We start from the raw sequence: 19,924 nt of genomic DNA, 5'->3' as shown, positions 1-19,924 counted from the left end.
CTCCACAGTGCCAGGGTTGCTTGCCACATTAACTAAACTGCAGGGTACAAACCTTAGTAGGCCCAAGAACCAGGAACAGGTCTTGCAATGGCTGTCAGAGAACGCTTACAGCACATTGTCCAGTAGCCAGTCAGACTCTGCCTCCTCTCCTCCTATTACCCAACAGTCTTGTCCTCCTTCCTCCCAAAATTCCCAAGCTTCACAGAACAATAACCCCAACTGTCCCTGCTCCCCAGAGCTGTTCTCCGCTCCTTTCATTGTCCCTCAACCTGCCTCTCCACGTCACGATTCCACGAACCTAACAGAGGAGCATCTGTGTCCAGATGCTCAAACACTAGAGTCTCCTCCATCTCCGTTCGATTTGGTGGTGGATGACCAGCAACCCACCCTCATCGACGATGATGTGACGCAGTTGCCGTCAGGGCATCCAGTTGACCGGCGCATTGTGCGGGAGGAGGAGATGAGACAGGAGTTGGAAGAGGAAGTGGTGGATGATGAGGACACTGACCCGACCTGGACAGGGGGGATGTCAAGCGGGGAAAGTAGTGTGGATGTTGAGGCAGGTGCAGCACCAAAAAGGGTAGCTAGAGGCAGAGGCAGAGGTCAGCAGCTTAGGCGAAGCCAGGCCACACCCGGAATCTCCCAAGATGTTCCAGTTCATACCCAGCCCCGAAAAACTCCCACCTCGAGGGCACGTTTCTCGAAGGTGTGGAGTTTTTTCAAGGAATGCGCCGAGGACAGATATAGTGTTGTCTGCACAATTTGCCTCTCGAAATTGATTAGGGGCTCTGAGAAGAGCAACCTGTCCACCACTTCAATGCGCCGTCATTTGGAATCCAAGCACTGGAATCAGTGGCAGGCAGCAACGGCAGGACAAAGGCCGCCTACCGTTCACGCCACTGCCACTGCCTCTGCCACTGCCTCTGCCTCTGCCACTGCCACTGCTGACTGTGCTGGCGATGCACTCCAGAGGACGAGCCAGGACACCACTTCATCTGCCTCCGCCACTTTGTTGACTTCTCCCTCATCCTCCCCTGTTCCTGTCTTATCTCCTTCTCCTGCACCATCAAAGGCACCATCAGGCGTTTCTTTACAACAACCCACCATCTCTCAGACATTGGAGCGGCGGCAGAAATACACTGCTAACCACCCACACGCGCAAGCCTTGAACGCCAACATCACTAAACTGCTGGCCCAGGAGATGTTGGCGTTCCGGCTTGTTGAAACTCCCGCCTTCCTGGACCTGATGGCAACTGCGGCACCTCGCTATGCCGTCCCTAGCCGTCACTACTTCTCCCGGTGTGCCGTCCCCGCCTTGCACCAGCACGTGTCACTCAACATCAGGCGGGCCCTTAGTTCCGCGCTTTGCACAAAGGTCCACTTGACCACCGACGCGTGGACAAGTGCATGCGGACAGGGACGCTACATTTCACTGACGGCACACTGGGTGAATGTAGTTGAGGCTGGGACTGCTTCCCAAACTGGCCCGGTGTACCTCGTCTCCCCGCCTAACATTCCTGGCAGGGACACGAGAAGAACACCCCTCTCCTCCTCCTCCTCTACCGCCTCCTCCTCCGCCACCGCCTCCTCCTCCGCTGTTAGATTGACCCCAGCTACGAGTTGGAAACGTTGCAGCACTGGCGTTGGTAGACGTCAGCAGGCTGTGCTGAAGCTGATCAGCTTGGGGGACAGACAGCACACTGCCTCCGAGGTGAGGGATGCCCTCCTCGATGAGACGGCAATATGGTTTGAGCCGCTGCACCTGGGCCCAGGCATGGTCGTTTGTGATAACGGCCGGAACCTGGTAGCAGCTCTGGAGCTTGCCGGACTCCAACATGTTCCATGCCTGGCCCATGTCTTCAACCTAGTGGTGCAACGTTTCCTAAAGAGCTACCCCAATGTTCCAGAGCTACTGGTGAAAGTGCGGCGCATGTGCGCCCACTTTCGCAAGTCGACAGTAGCCGCTGCTAGCTTAAAATCTCTCCAGCAACGCCTGCATGTGCCACAACACCGGCTTTTGTGCGACGTCCCCACACGCTGGAACTCAACGTTTCAGATGTTGAATAGAGTGGTTGAGCAGCAGAGACCTTTGATGGAATACCAGCTACAAAACCCTAGGGTGCCACAAAGTCAGCTGCCTCAGTTTCACATCCATGAGTGGCCATGGATGAGAGACCTTTGTGACATCCTACGGGTCTTTGAGGAGTCCACAAGGAGGGTGAGCTCTGAGGATGCGATGGTGAGCCTTACAATCCCGCTCTTGTGTGTTCTGAGAGAATCCCTGATTGACATCAGGGATAACTCAGATCACACAGAGGAGTTAGGGATAGCATCCGATCCGTCACAGCTGGAGAGTAGGTCCACACATCTGTCCGCTTCACTGCGTTTAATGGAGGAGGAGGAGGAGGAGGAAGAAGATTTGTCCGATGATGTGATGGTGATACAGGAGGCTTCCGGGCAACTTTGAATCGTCCCATTGTTGCAGCGCGGATGGGTAGACATGAAGGATGAGGAGGAAATGGAGATTGAACTTTCCGGTGGGGCCAGAGGAGTCATGCCAACTAACACTGTGGCAGACATGGCTGAGTTCATGTTGGGGTGCTTTACAACCGACAAGCGCATTGTCAAAATCATGGAGGACAACCAGTACTGGATCTTTGCTATCCTTGACCCCCGGTATAAAAACAACATCTCGTCTTTTATTCCAGTAGAGGGGAGGGCCAATCGCATCAATGCTTGCCACAGGCAATTGGTGCAGAATATGATGGAGATGTTTCCAGCATGTGACGTTGGCGGCAGGGAGGGCAGTTCCTCCAGTAGGCAACCAAGTTCTCACCGGTCCACACAAACGAGGGGCACACTGTCTAAGGTCTGGGACACCTTGATGGCACCCCCTCGCCAAAGTGCCGCCACGGAGGGTCCTAGTGTCACCAGGCGTGAGAAGTATAGGCGCATGTTGCTGGAATACCTTTCCGACCACAGCCCTGTCCTCTCCGACCCCTCTGCGCCCTACACGTATTGGGTGTCGAAGTTGGACCTGTGGCTTGAACTTGCCCTATATGCCTTGGAGGTGCTGTCCTGTCCTGCCGCCAGCGTCCTATCTGAGAGGGTGTTCAGTGCAGCCGGTGGCATCATCACTGACAAGCGCACCCGTCTGTCAGCTGAGAGTGCCGACCGACTCACTTTGATAAAAATGAACCACCACTGGATAGAGCCTTCATTTTTGTGCCCACCTGTGTAAAGCACCCCAACATGAAACTCCATGTCTGTACTCAACCTCTCCAATTCCTCCGCATCCTCATACTCATCCACCATAAGCGTTGCACAATTCTGCTAATACTAGGCTCCCTCCACCCTGATTTCCCCCAACTCTGCTGGTTAGAGGCTCCCTCCACCCTGATTTCCACCAACTCTGCTGGTTAGAGGCTCCCTCCACCCTGCTTTCCCACAACTCTGCTGGTTAGAGGCTCCCTCCACCCTGCTTTCCCACAACTCTGCTGGTTAGAGGCTCCCTCCACCCTGCTTTCCCACAACTCTGCTGGTTAGAGGCTCCCTCCACCCTGATTTCCACCAACTCTGCTGGTTAGAGGCTCCCTCCACCCTGCTTTCCCACAACTCTGCTGGTTAGAGGCTCCCTCCACCCTGATTTCCACCAACTCTGCTGGTTAGAGGCTCCCTCCACCATGAATTGGTCCAAACTGGGCTGTTTAGAGGCTCCCTCCACCATGAATTTGCCCAAACTGGGGTTTTTAGAGGCTACCTCCACCATGAATTGGTCCAAACTGGGGTTTTTAGAGGCTCCCTCCACCATGAATTGGTCCAAACTGGGGGTTTTTAGAGGCTCCCTCCACCATGAATTTGCCCAAACTGGGCTGTTTAGAGGCTCCCTCCATCATGAATTGGTCCAAACTGGGGTTTTTAGAGGCTCCCTCGACCATGAATTGGTCCAAACTGGGGTTTTTAGAGGCTCCCTCCACCATGAATTGGTCCAAACTGGGCTGGTTAGAGGCTCCCTCCACCATGAATTTGCCCAAACTGGGCTGTTTAGAGGCTCCCTCCACCATGAATTTGCCCAAACTGGGCTGTTTAGAGGCTCCCTCCACCATGAATTGGTCCAAAATGGGGTTTTTAGAGGCTCCCTCCACCATGAATTGGTCCAAACTGGGCTGTTTAGAGGCTCCCTCCACCATGAATTGGTCCAAACTGGGGTTTTTAGAGGCTCCCTCCACCATGAATTGGTCCAAACTGGGGTTTTTAGAGGCTCCCTCCACCATGAATTTGCCCAAACTGGGCTGTTTAGAGGCTCCCTCCATCATGAATTGGTCCAAACTGGGGTTTTTAGAGGCTCCCTCCACCATGAATTGGTCCAAACTGGGGTTTTTAGAGGCTCCCTCCACCATGAATTGGTCCAAACTGGGGTTTTTAGAGGCTCCCTCCACCATGAATTTGCCCAAACTGGGCTGTTTAGAGGCTCCCTCCACCATGAATTTGCCCAAACTGGGCTGTTTAGAGGCTCCCTCCACCATGAATTGGTCCAAACTGGGGTTTTTAGAGGCTCCCTCCACCATGAATTGGTCCAAACTGGGGGTTTTTAGAGGCTCCCTCCACCATGAATTTGCCCAAACTGGGCTGTTTAGAGGCTCCCTCCATCATGAATTGGTCCAAACTGGGGTTTTTAGAGGCTCCCTCCACCATGAATTGGTCCAAACTGGGTTTTTTAGAGGCTCCCTCCACCATGAATTGGTCCAAACTGGGCTGGTTAGAGGCTCCCTCCACCATGAATTGGTCCAAACTGGGCTGGTTAGAGGCTCCCTCCACCATGAATTTGTCCAAACTGGGCTGGTTAGAGGCTCCCTCCACCATGAATTTGCCCAAACTGGGCTGTTTAGAGGCTCCCTCCATCATGAATTGGTCCAAACTGGGGTTTTAGAGGCTCCCTCCACCATGAATTGGTCCAAAATGGGTTTTTTAGAGACTCCCTCCACCATGAATTTGCCCAAACTGTAACTGTATCTGTTCCCCATAGACTATAATGGGGTTCGAAACCCGTTCGAACACACGAACATTGAGCGGCTGTTCGAATCGAATTTCGAACCTCGAACATTTTAGTGTTCGCTCATCTCTAATCCTGAGTTACATCCTGTATTATACTCCAGAGCTGCACTCACTATTCTGCTGGTGTAGTCACTGTGTACATACATTACATTACTTATCCTGTACTGATTCTGAGTTACATCCTGTATTATACTCCACAGCTGCACTCACTATTCTGCTGGTATAGTCACTGTGTACATATATTACTTATCCTGTACTGATCCTGAGTTACATCCTGTATTATACTCCAGAGCTGTACTCACTATTCTGCTGGTGCAGTCACTGTATATATACATTACATTACTTATCCTGTACTGATCCTGACTTACATCCTGTATTATACTCCAGAGCTGCGCTCACTATTCTGCTGGTGCAGTCACTGTGTACATACATTACATTACTTATCCTGTACTGATCCTGAGTTACATCCTGTATTATACTCCAGAGCTGCACTCACTATTCTGCTGGTACAGTCACTGTGTACATACATACATTACTTATCCTGTACTGATCCTGAGTTACATCCTGTATTATACTCCAGAGCTGCGCTCACTATTCTGCTGGTGTAGTCACTGTGTACATACATTACATTACTTATCCTGTACTGATCCTGAGTTACATCCTGTATTATACTCCAGAGCTGCACTCACTCTTCTGCTGGTCTAGTCACGGTGTACATATATTACTTATGCTGTACTGATCCTGAGTTACATCCTGTATTATACTACAGAACTGCACTCACTATTCTGCTGGTGCAGTCACTGTGTACATACATTACATTACTTATCCTGTACTGATCCTGAGTTACATCCTGTATTATACTCCAGAGCTGCACTCACTCTTCTGCTGGTCTAGTCACGGTGTACATATATTACTTATGCTGTACTGATCCTGAGTTACATCCTGTATTATACTCCAGAGCTGCGCTCACTATTCTGCTGGTGCAGTCACTGTGTACATACATTACATTACTTATCCTGTACTGATCCTGAGTTACATCCTGTATTATACTCCAGAGCTGCGCTCACTATTCTGCTGGTGCAGTCACTGTGTACATACATTACATTACTTATCCTGTACTGATCCTGAGTTACATCCTGTATTATACTCCAGAGCTGTGCTCACTATTCTGCTGGTGCAGTCACTGTGTACATACATTACATTACTTATCCTGTACTGATCCTGAGTTACATCCTGTATTATACTCCAGAGCTGTACTCACTATTCTGCTGGTGCAGTCACTGTGTACATACATTACATTACTTATCCTGTACTGATCCTGAATTACATCCTGTATTATACTCCAGAGCTACAATCACTATTCTGCTGGTACAGTCACTGTGTACATACATTACATTACTTATCCTGTACTGATCCTGTATTATACTCCAGAGGTGTGCTCACTATTCTGCTGGTGCAGTCGCTGTGTACATACATTACATTACTTATCCTGTACTGATCCTGAGTTACATCCTGTATTATACTCCAGAGCTGCGCTCACTATTCTGCTGGTGCAGTCACTAGGGGAGATTTATAAAGACTTGCAGCATGATCTTCCCCCTTGCCCAGCATAATGAAACCGCTGGCCCAAGGCAATTAGATTAACCTGAACCTGCTCCTTCCTCACTCATGAAACTACAAAGATGCTAGTCCATGTCCTAATAATCTCCCACTTAGGGTGAATTCACACGAAGTAAAGAGCCGCGTGATGTGGCACGTATACGCCGCATGAGATTTTGCGGGCCGTATACGCTCCCATTTATTTCAATGGGAGCCGAGATCGTATACACAGTGCTATTTTGCGCAAAAATCCACATCACGCGACACTTTACTCCGTGTAAACTCACCCTTAGATTACTGTAACACCCTTTTTCGTGGCCTCCCAGCAAATACTCTCGCCCCCCTCCAGTCCACCTTAAACTGCGCTGCTCGCTTAATTCACCTCTCCCCCTTTTCTTCATCAGCCGCTCCCCTCTGCCAGTCCCTTCACTGGCTACCTATCACCTATCAAATTGAGTTCAAAATACTAACGCTGACATACAAAGCCATCTACAACCTGTCCCCTCCATTTATCTATGACCTAATCTCCCGCTATCTGCCCATAAAAAAAAACATTCAACCCTCCCAAGACCTCCTACTCCGCTCTTCTCTCATCCGCTCCTCACACAACCGTCTCCAAGATTTCTCTCGTGCATCCCCCATACTCTGGAACTCCTTACCAAGACACATAAGACTGACCCCCACAATCACAGGATTCAAGAAGGCCCTGAAGACTCACCTATTCAGGAAGGCCTACAACCTCCAATAACACTATCACCGCACTGCCATCTGTACAGTCTCCCGCTCTCCTTCTGTCTCTACCCCCTTCCCTCATAGATTGTACGCCCTCACGGGCAGGGCCCTCTACCCCACTGTGCCAGTCAGTCATTGTTAGTATTGTTTGTTTTATATATTTTATGTACCGTTTGTTAAGCCACAAATGTAAAGCACCATAGAATTAATATAATAATGTGCAGCACCATGGAATTAATGGTGCTCTAAATAAAGAAATATAATAATAATAATAATAATAATAATAATAATAATAATAATAATAATAAACAACTCCTTGGACAACCCCTTTAAGAACTTTTTTGCTGCCACCAGTAGCTTCTATACAATATTAGGCAGTAGTTTTATGTTTTGTCAGTCCTGTTCTTAGGGCCGTGGCGTAACTACCGTGGTAGCAGCAGTAGCAGCTGTCACAGGGCCTGGGCCATTAGGGGGCCCGGTGACAGCCGCTACCGCTGCAGTTTTTTTTAAATAGGCTGTTACGGGCCCCATTCACTTGCCAATCCTGGCTGGGCCGGGATTGGCAAGTGACACCGCGGGCTCCACAGGGGCTATCATTATAATGACCGGCGGATCGGGAGAGGTAATAAACATAAAAAACTGTTAATTACCTCTCCGCGATCCTGCCAGGCCTCCGTCCTACTGTTGTCTGACGTCTCTGACGTCACATGATTCCGGCATGCTTCCCGGGTCATGTGACGCCCGACGTCATTAACGAAGGACGCGAGCGATGGTCAGCACAGGAGGACAGCACAGCACAGGAGCCGGGGAACAGGTAAGAAGCAACAGTGTTTTTTTTTTTTTTTAATGTTTTTATTCCCCGGGTCTCCGATTATTATACTCTGGGGTCTGAAAAGACCCCAGAGTATAATAATTGTTTATGGGTGTCCACAGAGGGACACTATTGGGGTTAATACTGTGTGCAGGGGACACTATTGGGGTTAATACTGTGTGCAGGGGCCACTATTGGGGTTAATACTGTGTGCAGGGGCCACTATTGGGGTTAATACTGTGTGCAGGGGCCACTATTGGGGTTAATACTGTGTGCAGGGGCCACTATTGGGGTTAATACTGTGTGCAGGGGCCACTATTGGGGTTAATACTGTGTGCAGGGGTCACTATTGGGGTTAATACTGTGTGCAGGGGACACTATTGGGGTTAATACTGTGTGCAGAGGACACTATTGGGGTTAATACTGTGTGCAGGGGCCACTATTGGGGTTAATACTGTGTGCAGGGGTCACTATTGGGGTTAATACTGTGTGCAGGGGTCACTATTGGGGTTAATACTGTGTGCAGGGGACACTATTGGGGTTAATACTGTGTGCAGGGGCCACTATTGGGGTTAATACTGTGTGCAGGGGTCACTATTGGGGTTAATACTGTGTGCAGGGGACACTATTGGGGTTAATACTGTGTGCAGAGGACACTATTGGGGTTAATACTGTGTGCAGGGGCCACTATTGGGGTTAATACTGTGTGTAGGGGTCACTATTGGGGTTAATACTGTGTGCAGGGGTCACTATTGGGGTTAATACTGTGTGCAGGGGACACTATTGGGGTTAATACTGTGTGCAGGGGCCACTATTGGGGTTAATACTGTGTGCAGGGGACACTATTGGGGTTAATACTGTGTGCAGGGGACACTATTGGGGTTAATACTGTGTGGAGAGGACACTATTGGGGTTAATACTGTGTGCAGGGGCCACTATTGGGGTTAATACTGTGTGCAGGAGTCACTATTGGGGTTAATACTGTGTGCAGGGGTCACTATTGGGGTTAATACTGTGTGCAGGGGACACTACTGGGGTTAATACTGTGTGCAGGGGCCACTATTAGGGTTAATACTGTGTGCAGGGGCCACTATTGGGGTTAATATTGTGTGCAGGGGTCACTATTGGGGTTAATACTGTGTGCAGGGGACACTATTGGGGTTAATACTGTGTGCAGAGGACACTATTGGGGTTAATACTGTGTGCAGGGGCCACTATTGGGGTTAATACTGTGTGCAGGGGTCACTATTGGGGTTAATACTGTGTGCAGGGGTCACTATTGGGGTTAATACTGTGTGCAGGGGACACTATTGGGGTTAATACTGTGTGCAGGGGCCACTATTGGGGTTAATACTGTGTGCAGGGTTCACTATTGGGGTTAATACTGTGTGCAGGGGACACTATTGGGGTTAATACTGTGTGCAGGGGACACTATTGGGGTTAATACTGTGTGCAGGGGACACTATTGGGGTTAATACTGTGTGCAGGGGACACTATTGGGGTTAATACTGTGTGTAGGGGACACTATTGGGGTTAATACTGTGTGCAGGGGCCAATATTGGGGTTAATACTGTGTGCAGGGGTCACTATTGGGGTTAATACTGTGTGCAGGGGACACTATTGGGGTTAATACTGTGTGCAGAGGACACTATTGGGGTTAATACTGTGTGCAGAGGACACTATTGGGGTTAATACTGTGTGCAGGGGTCACTATTGGGGTTAATACTGTGTGCAGGGGTCACTATTGGGGTTAATACTGTGTGCAGGGGACACTATTGGGGTTAATACTGTGTGCAGGGGCCACTATTGGGGTTAATACTGTGTGCAGGGGCCACTATTGGGGTTAATACTGTGTGCAGGGGACACTATTGGGGTTAATACTGTGTGCAGGGGCCACTATTGGGGTTAATACTGTGTGCAGGGTCCACTATTGGGGTTAATACTGTGTGCAGGGGTCACTATTGGGGTTAATACTGTGTGCAGGGGACACTATTGGGGTTAATACTGTGTGCAGAGGACACTATTGGGGTTAATACTGTGTGCAGGGGCCACTATTGGGGTTAATACTGTGTGCAGGGGTCACTATTGGGGTTAATACTGTGTGCAGGGGTCACTATTGGGGTTAATACTGTGTGCAGGGGACACTATTGGGGTTAATACTGTGTGCAGGGGCCACTATTGGGGTTAATACTGTGTGCAGGGGTCACTATTGGGGTTAATACTGTGTGCAGGGGAAACTATTGGGGTTAATACTGTGTGCAGGGGACACTATTGGGGTTAATACTGTGTGCAGGGGCCACTATTGGGGTTAATACTGTGTGCAGGGGACACTATTGGGGTTAATACTGTGTGTAGGGGACACTATTGGGGTTAATACTATGTGCAGGGGTCAGTAAGGGACATAATAGAGTGCGGAGGAGGGGGTCGGTCGAGGTCTTCGGCGTCAGTTGGGATGGGGGGGGGGGCCCATGTCAAAAGTTCGCCACGGGGCCCCGCCATTCCTAGTTACGCCACTGTCTTAGGGTACAATGTTCCCCTCAGTGACATGTTTGGCTCTGTTCCTCCACATACATTGTGAGTCTATATAATATTACTGATACATTGTAACAAGGCCTCACTGTTGCAGTCAGAGTAGTTCTGGTTTCCTTCTGTGTATAGCGTGCGGTTTCTTCTTCTCACTTCTGGGGCAGATGTGAAGTGTATCTTTCTCAGTTCTGTAGATGCCGTTTACAGATATGAGATATTAACCCCTTGTCTCGCTGCACGCTGCCTGCACAATGCACAGCTCGACAGGAAGCACATTTATACCTGTGACAAGCTGCAGGGAAGTGACACTGACCAGACAGGCAAAGTAAAGCCAAAAACAGACCAAATGGTGTAGGTTCCTGTTATTTCTATAAGGTGAATAAGCTTTTTAAGGGGCAACTTGGTGTCTGAAATGTAAATGATGATTGTCTAGACGGATGGAAGGAAAGCACTTCCCCTTCTTTATCATTACAGGTTATATGCAACTTGAACCATCTTCTGATATCTGTCTGTCTAAATCATTTTATATAATAAAATTCTGCCTGCTGCCACCACTAGGGGGAGCTCACTGCATATTGATTTATACAGATGTGTAACTCAGTGTATAAGTGTATATGCAGTGATCTCTCCCTAGTGGTGGCTGTAGGCAACTAGGGAAACATTTTAGATCAGGGCCCTCTTTCACCAAGGGCCCTATAGCAGTGGCTTTGTCTATTTCTTCTGTCTTCTTCTATTATAGCCCTGATACTATAGCAGTCAGGTTGTATCCAGTGTGTTCTTCATCTCATGTAAAGCTATAATTAGACAGTCCCGGAGACCCATCACCTGATCATGTGACTGCTCACTACTGTCTGAAGCGTCTTGTTTATGTGCATAATACACATGATGTGCACTGACTGCAGATTTGCATGAATCTAATGTGGTGACTAATAGTGGCAAATGACAGATATCATCCTGAAACAGCCAAAATCTGCAGAATCTGCACCAAAAATATGACAAAGATTACAAGATCAGAGGAGGAAGGGGCTGATTTATGAATAGTTTGGGTCTTGGCTTCTCTGTGGAGGTCGCTGGTTACATTGTTGCCATCTGATACATTTTGTGGTTGCCTAGTATCCACTCATCTATCTGTCTGGGCGACCACTATTTGATCACATGTACTGGGGGTTCAGAAGTGGTCACTGGAGATTTTTTGCCTGTCCTGTGGTACAAGAGTCTCCTTCATCCCACCAACCTGGTCATCAGTAGCAATGACAGAACAGCAAGACTCAGAGAGAAGTAGAAAGATGGAGATTTAGGGTAGAAAACAAGAGGACAGAAAGAAGAAGTGCAGGGTTGGGGATATCAGGGGCTGGGGAGGGTCTTGTCCTTGGACTCCCAAGATTAAACTTTATGGTATTATGAATAATTAGTACTCTAGATACATCTAGAGCTGCAACCTGGGCTTTGTTAATTTCTCTTGAACACTGTCAGGTAGAATAGCGGATGCAGCTCTGGATGTGACTGGAGTATAAGAGAGGTGAAGTGAGGGATTAGATATTATTTCCATAGTTACTCAATATTTTCAGTATTTATTCCATATTATACTTAGAGAAATCTGTAAGTCCAAGCCATGCTGATTTTAAGGTTGGATTCGCAGGTTTCTACAGTTTTGAGATTTTATCTGGTAATTTCCCATTACATGGCTGGCAGTCGACTTCCTGACCTGAGAATACGACAATTGTGGTTTTACAAGAGATCTGTGAGCGAAAACTACAGTAAAATACTGGCAAATGTCGCCTGGTGCAGGATGTGGAGCTGGGTAATGTGCACAAGAGGATATCTGGGGGATCATGTGTAGGGAGAAAACGCGAGTACCATTAGTATCTATAGTACAAGATAGGCTTGGATACAGTATCTGAGCAGGCAGTATCATCATAGCTATGTCTATTGAGGAGGTAGCAGCTAAGATGGGGGGTGCAGATCACAAATGGAGACACTGGTATTAAAATGGATCCATGGTAGGTTACAGGGTCAGACTGGCCCAGAGTACCAGACAGTCCCCCAGTGGGCCCAGGATCTGAAACAATAATGGTCCATCAAGGTTGTTGGAGGATGGGCCCAAGAATCATCTGATGGACACAAGGAATCTCAGTCCAACATCCGACTAAATGGAGACTGTCTTATAGATATTTGTCTTCAGAACTTCATGTCTGAGTATCACACAGGATAGGCTTAGATACAAAGGTCTAACGGAGTGTATCACACATGATAGGATTAGATACACAGCTCAGCAGACAGTATCACACAGGATATGATTAGATACACAGCTCAGCAGACAGTATCACACATGGTAGGATTAGATACACAGCTCAGCAGAAACTATCACACATGATAGGATTAGATACACAGCTCAGCAGACAGTATCACACAGGATAGGATTAGATACACAGCTCAGCAGAAAGTATCACACATGATAGGATTAGATACACAGCTCAGGAGACAGTATCACACATGATAGGATTAGATACACAGCTCAGCAGACAGTATCACACAGGATAGGATTAGATACACAGCTCAGCAGGCAGTATCACACAGGATAGGATCAGATACACAGCTCAGCAGAAACTATCACACATGATAGGATTAGATACACAGCTCAGCAGACAGTATCACACATGATAGGATTAGATACACAGCTCAGCAGACAGTATCGCACATGATAGGATTAGATACACAGCTCAGCAGACAGTATCACACATGATAGGATTAGATACACAGCTCAGCAGACAGTATCACACATAGTAGGATTAGATACACAGCTCAGCAGGCAGTATCACACATGATAGGATTAGATACACAGCTCATCAGACAGTATCACACAGGATAGGATTAGATACACAGCTCAGCAGACAGTATCACACATGATAGGATTAGATACACAGCTCAGCAGACAGTATCACATATGATACAATTAGATACACAGCTCAGCAGACAGTATCACACAGGATAGGATTAGATACACAGCTCAGCAGACAGTATCACACATGATAGGATTAGATACACAGCTCAGCAGACAGTATCACACATGGTAGGATCAGATACACAGCTCAGCAGAAACTATCACACATGATAGGATTAGATACACAGCTCAGCAGAAAGTATCACACATGATAGGATTAGATACACAGCTCAGCAGACAGTATCACACATGATAGGATTAGATACACAGCTCAGCAGAAACTATCACACATGATAGGATTAGATACACAGCTCAGCAGACAGTATCACACATGATAGGATTAGATACACAGCTCAGCAGACAGTATTGCACATGATAGGATTAGATACACAGCTCAGCAGACAGTATCACACATAGTAGGATCAGATACACAGCTCAGCAGAAACTATCACACATGATAGGATTAGATACACCGCTCAGCAGACAGTTTCACACATGGATGGATTAGATACAGCAGCTCAGAAGACAGTATCACACATGGTAGGATTAGATACACAGCTCAGCAGACAGTATCACACATGATAGGATTAGATACGCAAATCAGCAGAAAGTATCACACACGATAGGATTAGATACACAACTCAGGAGACAGTTTCACACATGGATGGATTAGATACACCAGCTCAGCAGACAGTATCACACACTATAGGATTAAATACAGATGTTCAACAAGCAACCTCACATATTACAGGATTAGATACAGCACTCAGTCACCATGTAGTATCACAGACTGACAGCATCTCAGCAATAGTATCACCAGGCTTAGATACAGTGCTTTTCGCATCTTTCCTGTGTAGATTGTTATATAACATTTCAGTGGTAAAATCTAGTATGATGCGGTTGGTAAATGACAAGCTTAGATACACCAGCTATAGAGCTAAGAGGGTTGCTCACTGCATTGCTGGAGATTAACTGCATGGGCCCTCTGCTGAATGCATTGGTAGTGTAACAATAAATCAACCATAGATAGTACTTTGCGATGTCACAATGATATGTGCCAGATGACCCACTCAGCTCTGCTACATCTGTGCACGACATGTATTTGTAGGGGATCCATAGTCCACTTGTGCGGCTTTCACACACTCTGCATATCCTCATTGTAGACCATCATACCGCCCCTACCTTCTTCTTCTGAGTGTGGTCCTTGTCCGATGCATTGGACGGTTTCCGCCGTAACATCTTGGATGAATATTTCTCTTGGCCCTGTGCACACAAGTAGTCAATGTATCAGGACTGGCACCACTGACTAGATTTTGTTCTCTCTAGTTTAGAAGGATGCAAAAAATTACAGGAAGCCAGGTCACATGATCTGCCGAAAAAGTGGCTTGTTGCTCAGAATGTCGCTGCAAGAGTAGACCTGTAAATGAGGAAGGAAACCGCAGCAGTGATGACCTCAAACCCCAACCCCCCCCCCCCCCCCCCCCCAAAGAGACGCAGCAACAGCTCACAACCCTGCAAACAATGGCGACTATTATAGGGGACAATGTCTGCAGGGGCCACATTCTTTATACTTACCAACGTGAAGCGTAACTAGAGATATCCTATAACTCGGACACCAATATCCCATAAATTAATGTAACCTACAGTTATCTGGGATAGATGCATGATATTGTGGCTTGTCTTTGGTGCAAGGTACTTTCTTGCACAAAAGATGTCCCCTATTCTGAACCTTCCTATGAATGTGGGTGAAGGGGGAAAGAACACGGTGGGTCAGGACACCTTGGCCTAAGGTAGTTATTATAACACACACCAGTTATCTGAGTTTAGTTATATATGAAATCCTTGTCAGCTCCGCAAAGGTGTAAATTTCCATTCTGGCACATAGGTGTGCTCCTGATATATTAATAGGCCAGAGCCTCATGATAGATCAGAGGTGTCTTGTGCTTGTTGGGGACCTTTTAAGACTGTGTATGAAACAACATTAATAATACATCCAACCATTTCTGTTGTGCTGAAAGAAATAATACTGCTAGACATGTAAGGAAATTTTCCTGACATCACCTTATGGCTGCTTTAATTTACATTAACATACAATTTACAAACATATAACCACTATAATACTGCTCCTATGTACAAGTATATAACCACAATAATACTACTAAGTACAAGAATATAACTACTATAATACTGCCCCTATGTACAAGAATATAACTACTATAATACTACTCCTATGTACAAGAATATAACTACTATAATACTGCTCCTATGTACAATATTATAACTACTATAATACTACTCCTATGTACAAGAATATAACTACTATAATACTGCCCCCTATGTACAAGAATATAAGTCCAATAATAATGCTCCTATGTACAAGAATATAACTACTGTAATACTACTCCTATGTACAAGTATATAACTACTATAATACTGCTCCTATGTACAAGAATATAACTACTGTAATACTACCTCCTATGTACAAGAATATAACTACTATAATACTACCTCCTATGTACAAGAATATAACCACTATAATACTACTCCTATGTACAAGAATATAACTACTATAATACAGCTCCTATGTACAATATTATAACTACTATAATACTACTCCTATGTACAAGAATATAACTACTATAATACTGCCCCCTATGTACAAGAATATAAGTCCAATAATAATGCTCCTATGTACAATAATATAACTACTGTAATACTACTCCTATGTACAAGTATATAACTACTATAATACTGCTCCTATGTACAAGAATATAACTACTGTAATACTGCTCCTATGTACAAGAATATAACTACTATAATACTGCTCTTATGTACAATATTATAACTACTATAATACTGCTCCTATGTACAAGAATATAACTACTATAATACTGCTCCTATGTACAATATTATAACTACTATAATACTACTCCTATGTACAAGAATATAACTACTATAATACTGCCCCCTATGTACAAGAATATAAGTCCAATAATAATGCTCCTATGTACAATAATATAACTACTGTAATACTACTCCTATGTACAAGTATATAACTACTATAATACTGCTCCTATGTACAAGAATATAACTACTGTAATACTGCTCCTATGTACAAGAATATAACTACTATAATACTGCTCTCATGTACAAGAATATGACTACTATAATACTACTCCTATGTACAAGAATATAACTACTATAATACTGCCCCTATGTACAAGAATATAACTACTATAATACTACCTCCTATGTACAAGAATATAACTACTATAATACTACCTCCTATGTACAAGAATATAACCACTATAATACTACTCCTATGTACAAGAATATAACCACTATAATACTGCTCCTATGTACAAGAATATAACTACTATAATACTGCCTGTATGTACAAGAATATAACTACTATAATACTGCCCTCTACGTACAAGAATATAACTACTCTAATACTGCTTCTATGTACAAGAATATAGCTACTATAATACTACTCCTATGTACAAGAATATACAGTCCTATGAAAAAGTTTGGGCACCCCTATTAATCTTAATAATTTTTAGTTCTAAATATTTTGGTGTTTGCAGCAGCCATTTCAGTTTTATATATCTAATAACTGATGGACACAGTAATATTTCAGGATTGAAATGAGGTTTATTGTACTAACAGAAACTGTGCAATATGCATTAAACCAAAATTTGACCAGTGCAAAAGTATGGGCACCTCAACAGAAAAGTGACATTAATATTTAGTAGATCCTCCTTTTGCAAAGATAACAGCCTCTAGTCGCTTCCTGTAGCTTTTAATCAGTTCCTGGATAAAGGTATTTTGGACAAACAATTCAAGTTCAGTTAAGTTAGATGGTCGCCGAGCATGGACAGCCCGCTTCAAATCATCCCACAGATGTTCAATGATATTCAGGTCTGGGGACTGGGATGGCCATTCCAGAACATTGTAATTGTTCCTCTGCATGAATGCCTGAGTCGATTTGGAGCGGTGTTTTGGATCAGTGTCTTGCTGAAATATCTATCCCTGGCGTAACTTCAACTTCGTCACTGATTCTTGAACATTATTCTCAAGAATCTGCTGATACTGAGTGGAATCCATGCGGCCCTCAACTTTAACAAGATTCCCGGTGCCGGCATTGGCCACACAGCCCCAAAGCATGATGGAACTTCCACCAAATTTTACAGTGGGTAGCAAGTGTTTTTCTTGGAATGCTGTTTTTTTTTGGACGCCATGCATAACGCCTTTTTGTATGACCAAACAACTCAGTCTTTGTTTCAACAGTCCACAGGCTTGTCCAAATGTGCTTTTACATACCTAAGGGGGCTCTGTTTGTGGCGTGGTTGCAGAAACAGCTTCTTTCTCATCAATCTCCCATACAGCTTCTCCTTGTGCAAAGTGTGCTGTATTGTTGACCGATGCACAGTGACACCATCTGCAGCAAGATGATGCTGCAGCTCTTTGGAGGTGGTCTGTGGATTGTCCTTGACTGTTCTCACCATTCTTCTTCTCTGCCTTTCTGATATTTTTCTTGGCCTGCCACTTCTGGGCTTAACAAGAACTGTCCCTGTGGTCTTCCATTACCTTACTATGTTCCTCACAGTTGAAACTGACAGGTTAAATCTCTGAGACAACTTTTTGTATTCTGCCCATGAACAACTATGTTGAACAATCTTTGTTTTCAGATCATTTGAGAGCGGGCTGTCCATGCTTGGCGACCATCAAACTTAACTGAACTTGAATTGTTTTGTAAAGAGGAATGGTCCAAAATACCTTCATCCAGGATCCAGGAACTGATTAAAAGCTCCAGGAAGCGACTAGAGGCTGTTATCTCTGCAAAAGGAGGATCTACTAAATATTAATGTCACTTTTCTGTTGAGGTGCCCATACTTTTGCACCGGTCAAATTTTGGTTTAATGCATATTGCACATTTTCTGTTAGTACATAAACCTCATTTCAATCCTGAAATATTACTGTGTCCATCAGTTATTAGATATATAAAACTGAAATGGCTGCTGCAAACACCAAAATATTTAGAACTAAAAATGATTAAAATTAATAGGGGTGCCCAAACTTTTTCATAGGACTGTAACTACTATAATACTGCTCCTATGTACAAGAATATAACTACTATAATACTACTTCTATGTACAAGAATATAACCACTATAATACTACCTCCTATGTACAAGAATATAACTACTATAATACTGCTCCTATGTACAAGAATATAACTACTATAATACTACTCCTATGTACAAGAATATAACTACTATAATACTGCTCCTATGTACAAGAATATAACTACTATAATACTGCTCCTATGTACAAGAATATAACTACTATAATACTACCTCCTATGTACAAGAATATAACTACTATAATACTACTCCTATGTACAAGAATATAACTACTATAATACTGCTCCTATGTACAAGAATATAACTACTATAATACTGCTCCTATGTACAAGAATATAACTACTATAATACTACTCCTATGTACAAGAATATAACTACTATAATACTACTCCTATGTACAAGAATATAACTATTATAATACTGCCCGTATGTACAAGAATATAACTACTATAATACTGCCCTCTACATACAAGAATATAACTACTATAATACTGCTTCTATGTACAAGAATATAACTACTATAATACTACTCCTATGTACAAGAATATAACTACTATAATACTGCTCCTATGTACAAGAATATAACTACTGTAATACTGCTCCCTATGTACAAGAATATAACTACTATAATACTGCTCCTATGTACAAGTATATAACTACTTCTATAATACTACTCCTATGTACAAGAATATAACTACTTCTATAATACTGCTCCTTATGTAACTATTTTGCATTTTCTCCTTGGCTCTGTGTTACACTTGGGGTAATGTAGCTCAGGATTTGCTGGCAGGCTTATTTCTTCTATTAGATATATTCTATACTCTGGTTTCTCCTTCTTCATTCTATGTAATAAGATAACATTAAGACAATGAGATGTGAAATACTGAAGACGTACAGGAAGTCTCTGTCTCCTCTTTGCAGTTTTCTATTAGTTGCAGCCATCTTTAAGTCTTGCTCTCTTTGTGTCCTATCTTCTTGCTGTACTTTGCTGTCTTCAGTGTCCTCATAACATTGTGTCACATCCCACCATCAAACTATTAAATATTTCACAAATGTATCTGATCTTCTATTATATACATTATGATGGGGAAATACAGCATCATGTAAAGAACAT

At 44.6% G+C, this 19,924-nt stretch overlaps 1 protein-coding gene and 1 long non-coding RNA gene across 2 annotated transcripts in view; both read right to left on the bottom strand.

Moving 5' to 3' along the window:
* SASH3 (SAM and SH3 domain containing 3) overlaps positions 1-14,952 on the bottom strand; it is a 38,200-nt gene extending 23,248 nt beyond the window's left edge. The window contains exon 1 of the mRNA XM_075258944.1: positions 14,847-14,952. Coding sequence (XP_075115045.1) covers positions 14,847-14,903 — 57 coding nt within the window. The 5' untranslated portion in view covers positions 14,904-14,952. The remainder of the gene's footprint in view (positions 1-14,846) is intronic.
* Positions 1-19,924, bottom strand: part of LOC142184122 (uncharacterized) — a 437,945-nt gene that overhangs the window by 384,228 nt on the left and 33,793 nt on the right. The gene's annotated exons all lie outside the window — the stretch shown is intronic.

The sequence above is a fragment of the Leptodactylus fuscus genome, chromosome 11 (assembly GCF_031893055.1).
Source record: "Leptodactylus fuscus isolate aLepFus1 chromosome 11, aLepFus1.hap2, whole genome shotgun sequence".
In the NCBI taxonomy this organism is placed as follows: domain Eukaryota; kingdom Metazoa; phylum Chordata; class Amphibia; order Anura; family Leptodactylidae; genus Leptodactylus; species Leptodactylus fuscus.
Note: the sequence above shows the minus strand (reverse complement) of the source record. Positions and strands in the feature narration are given on the sequence as shown.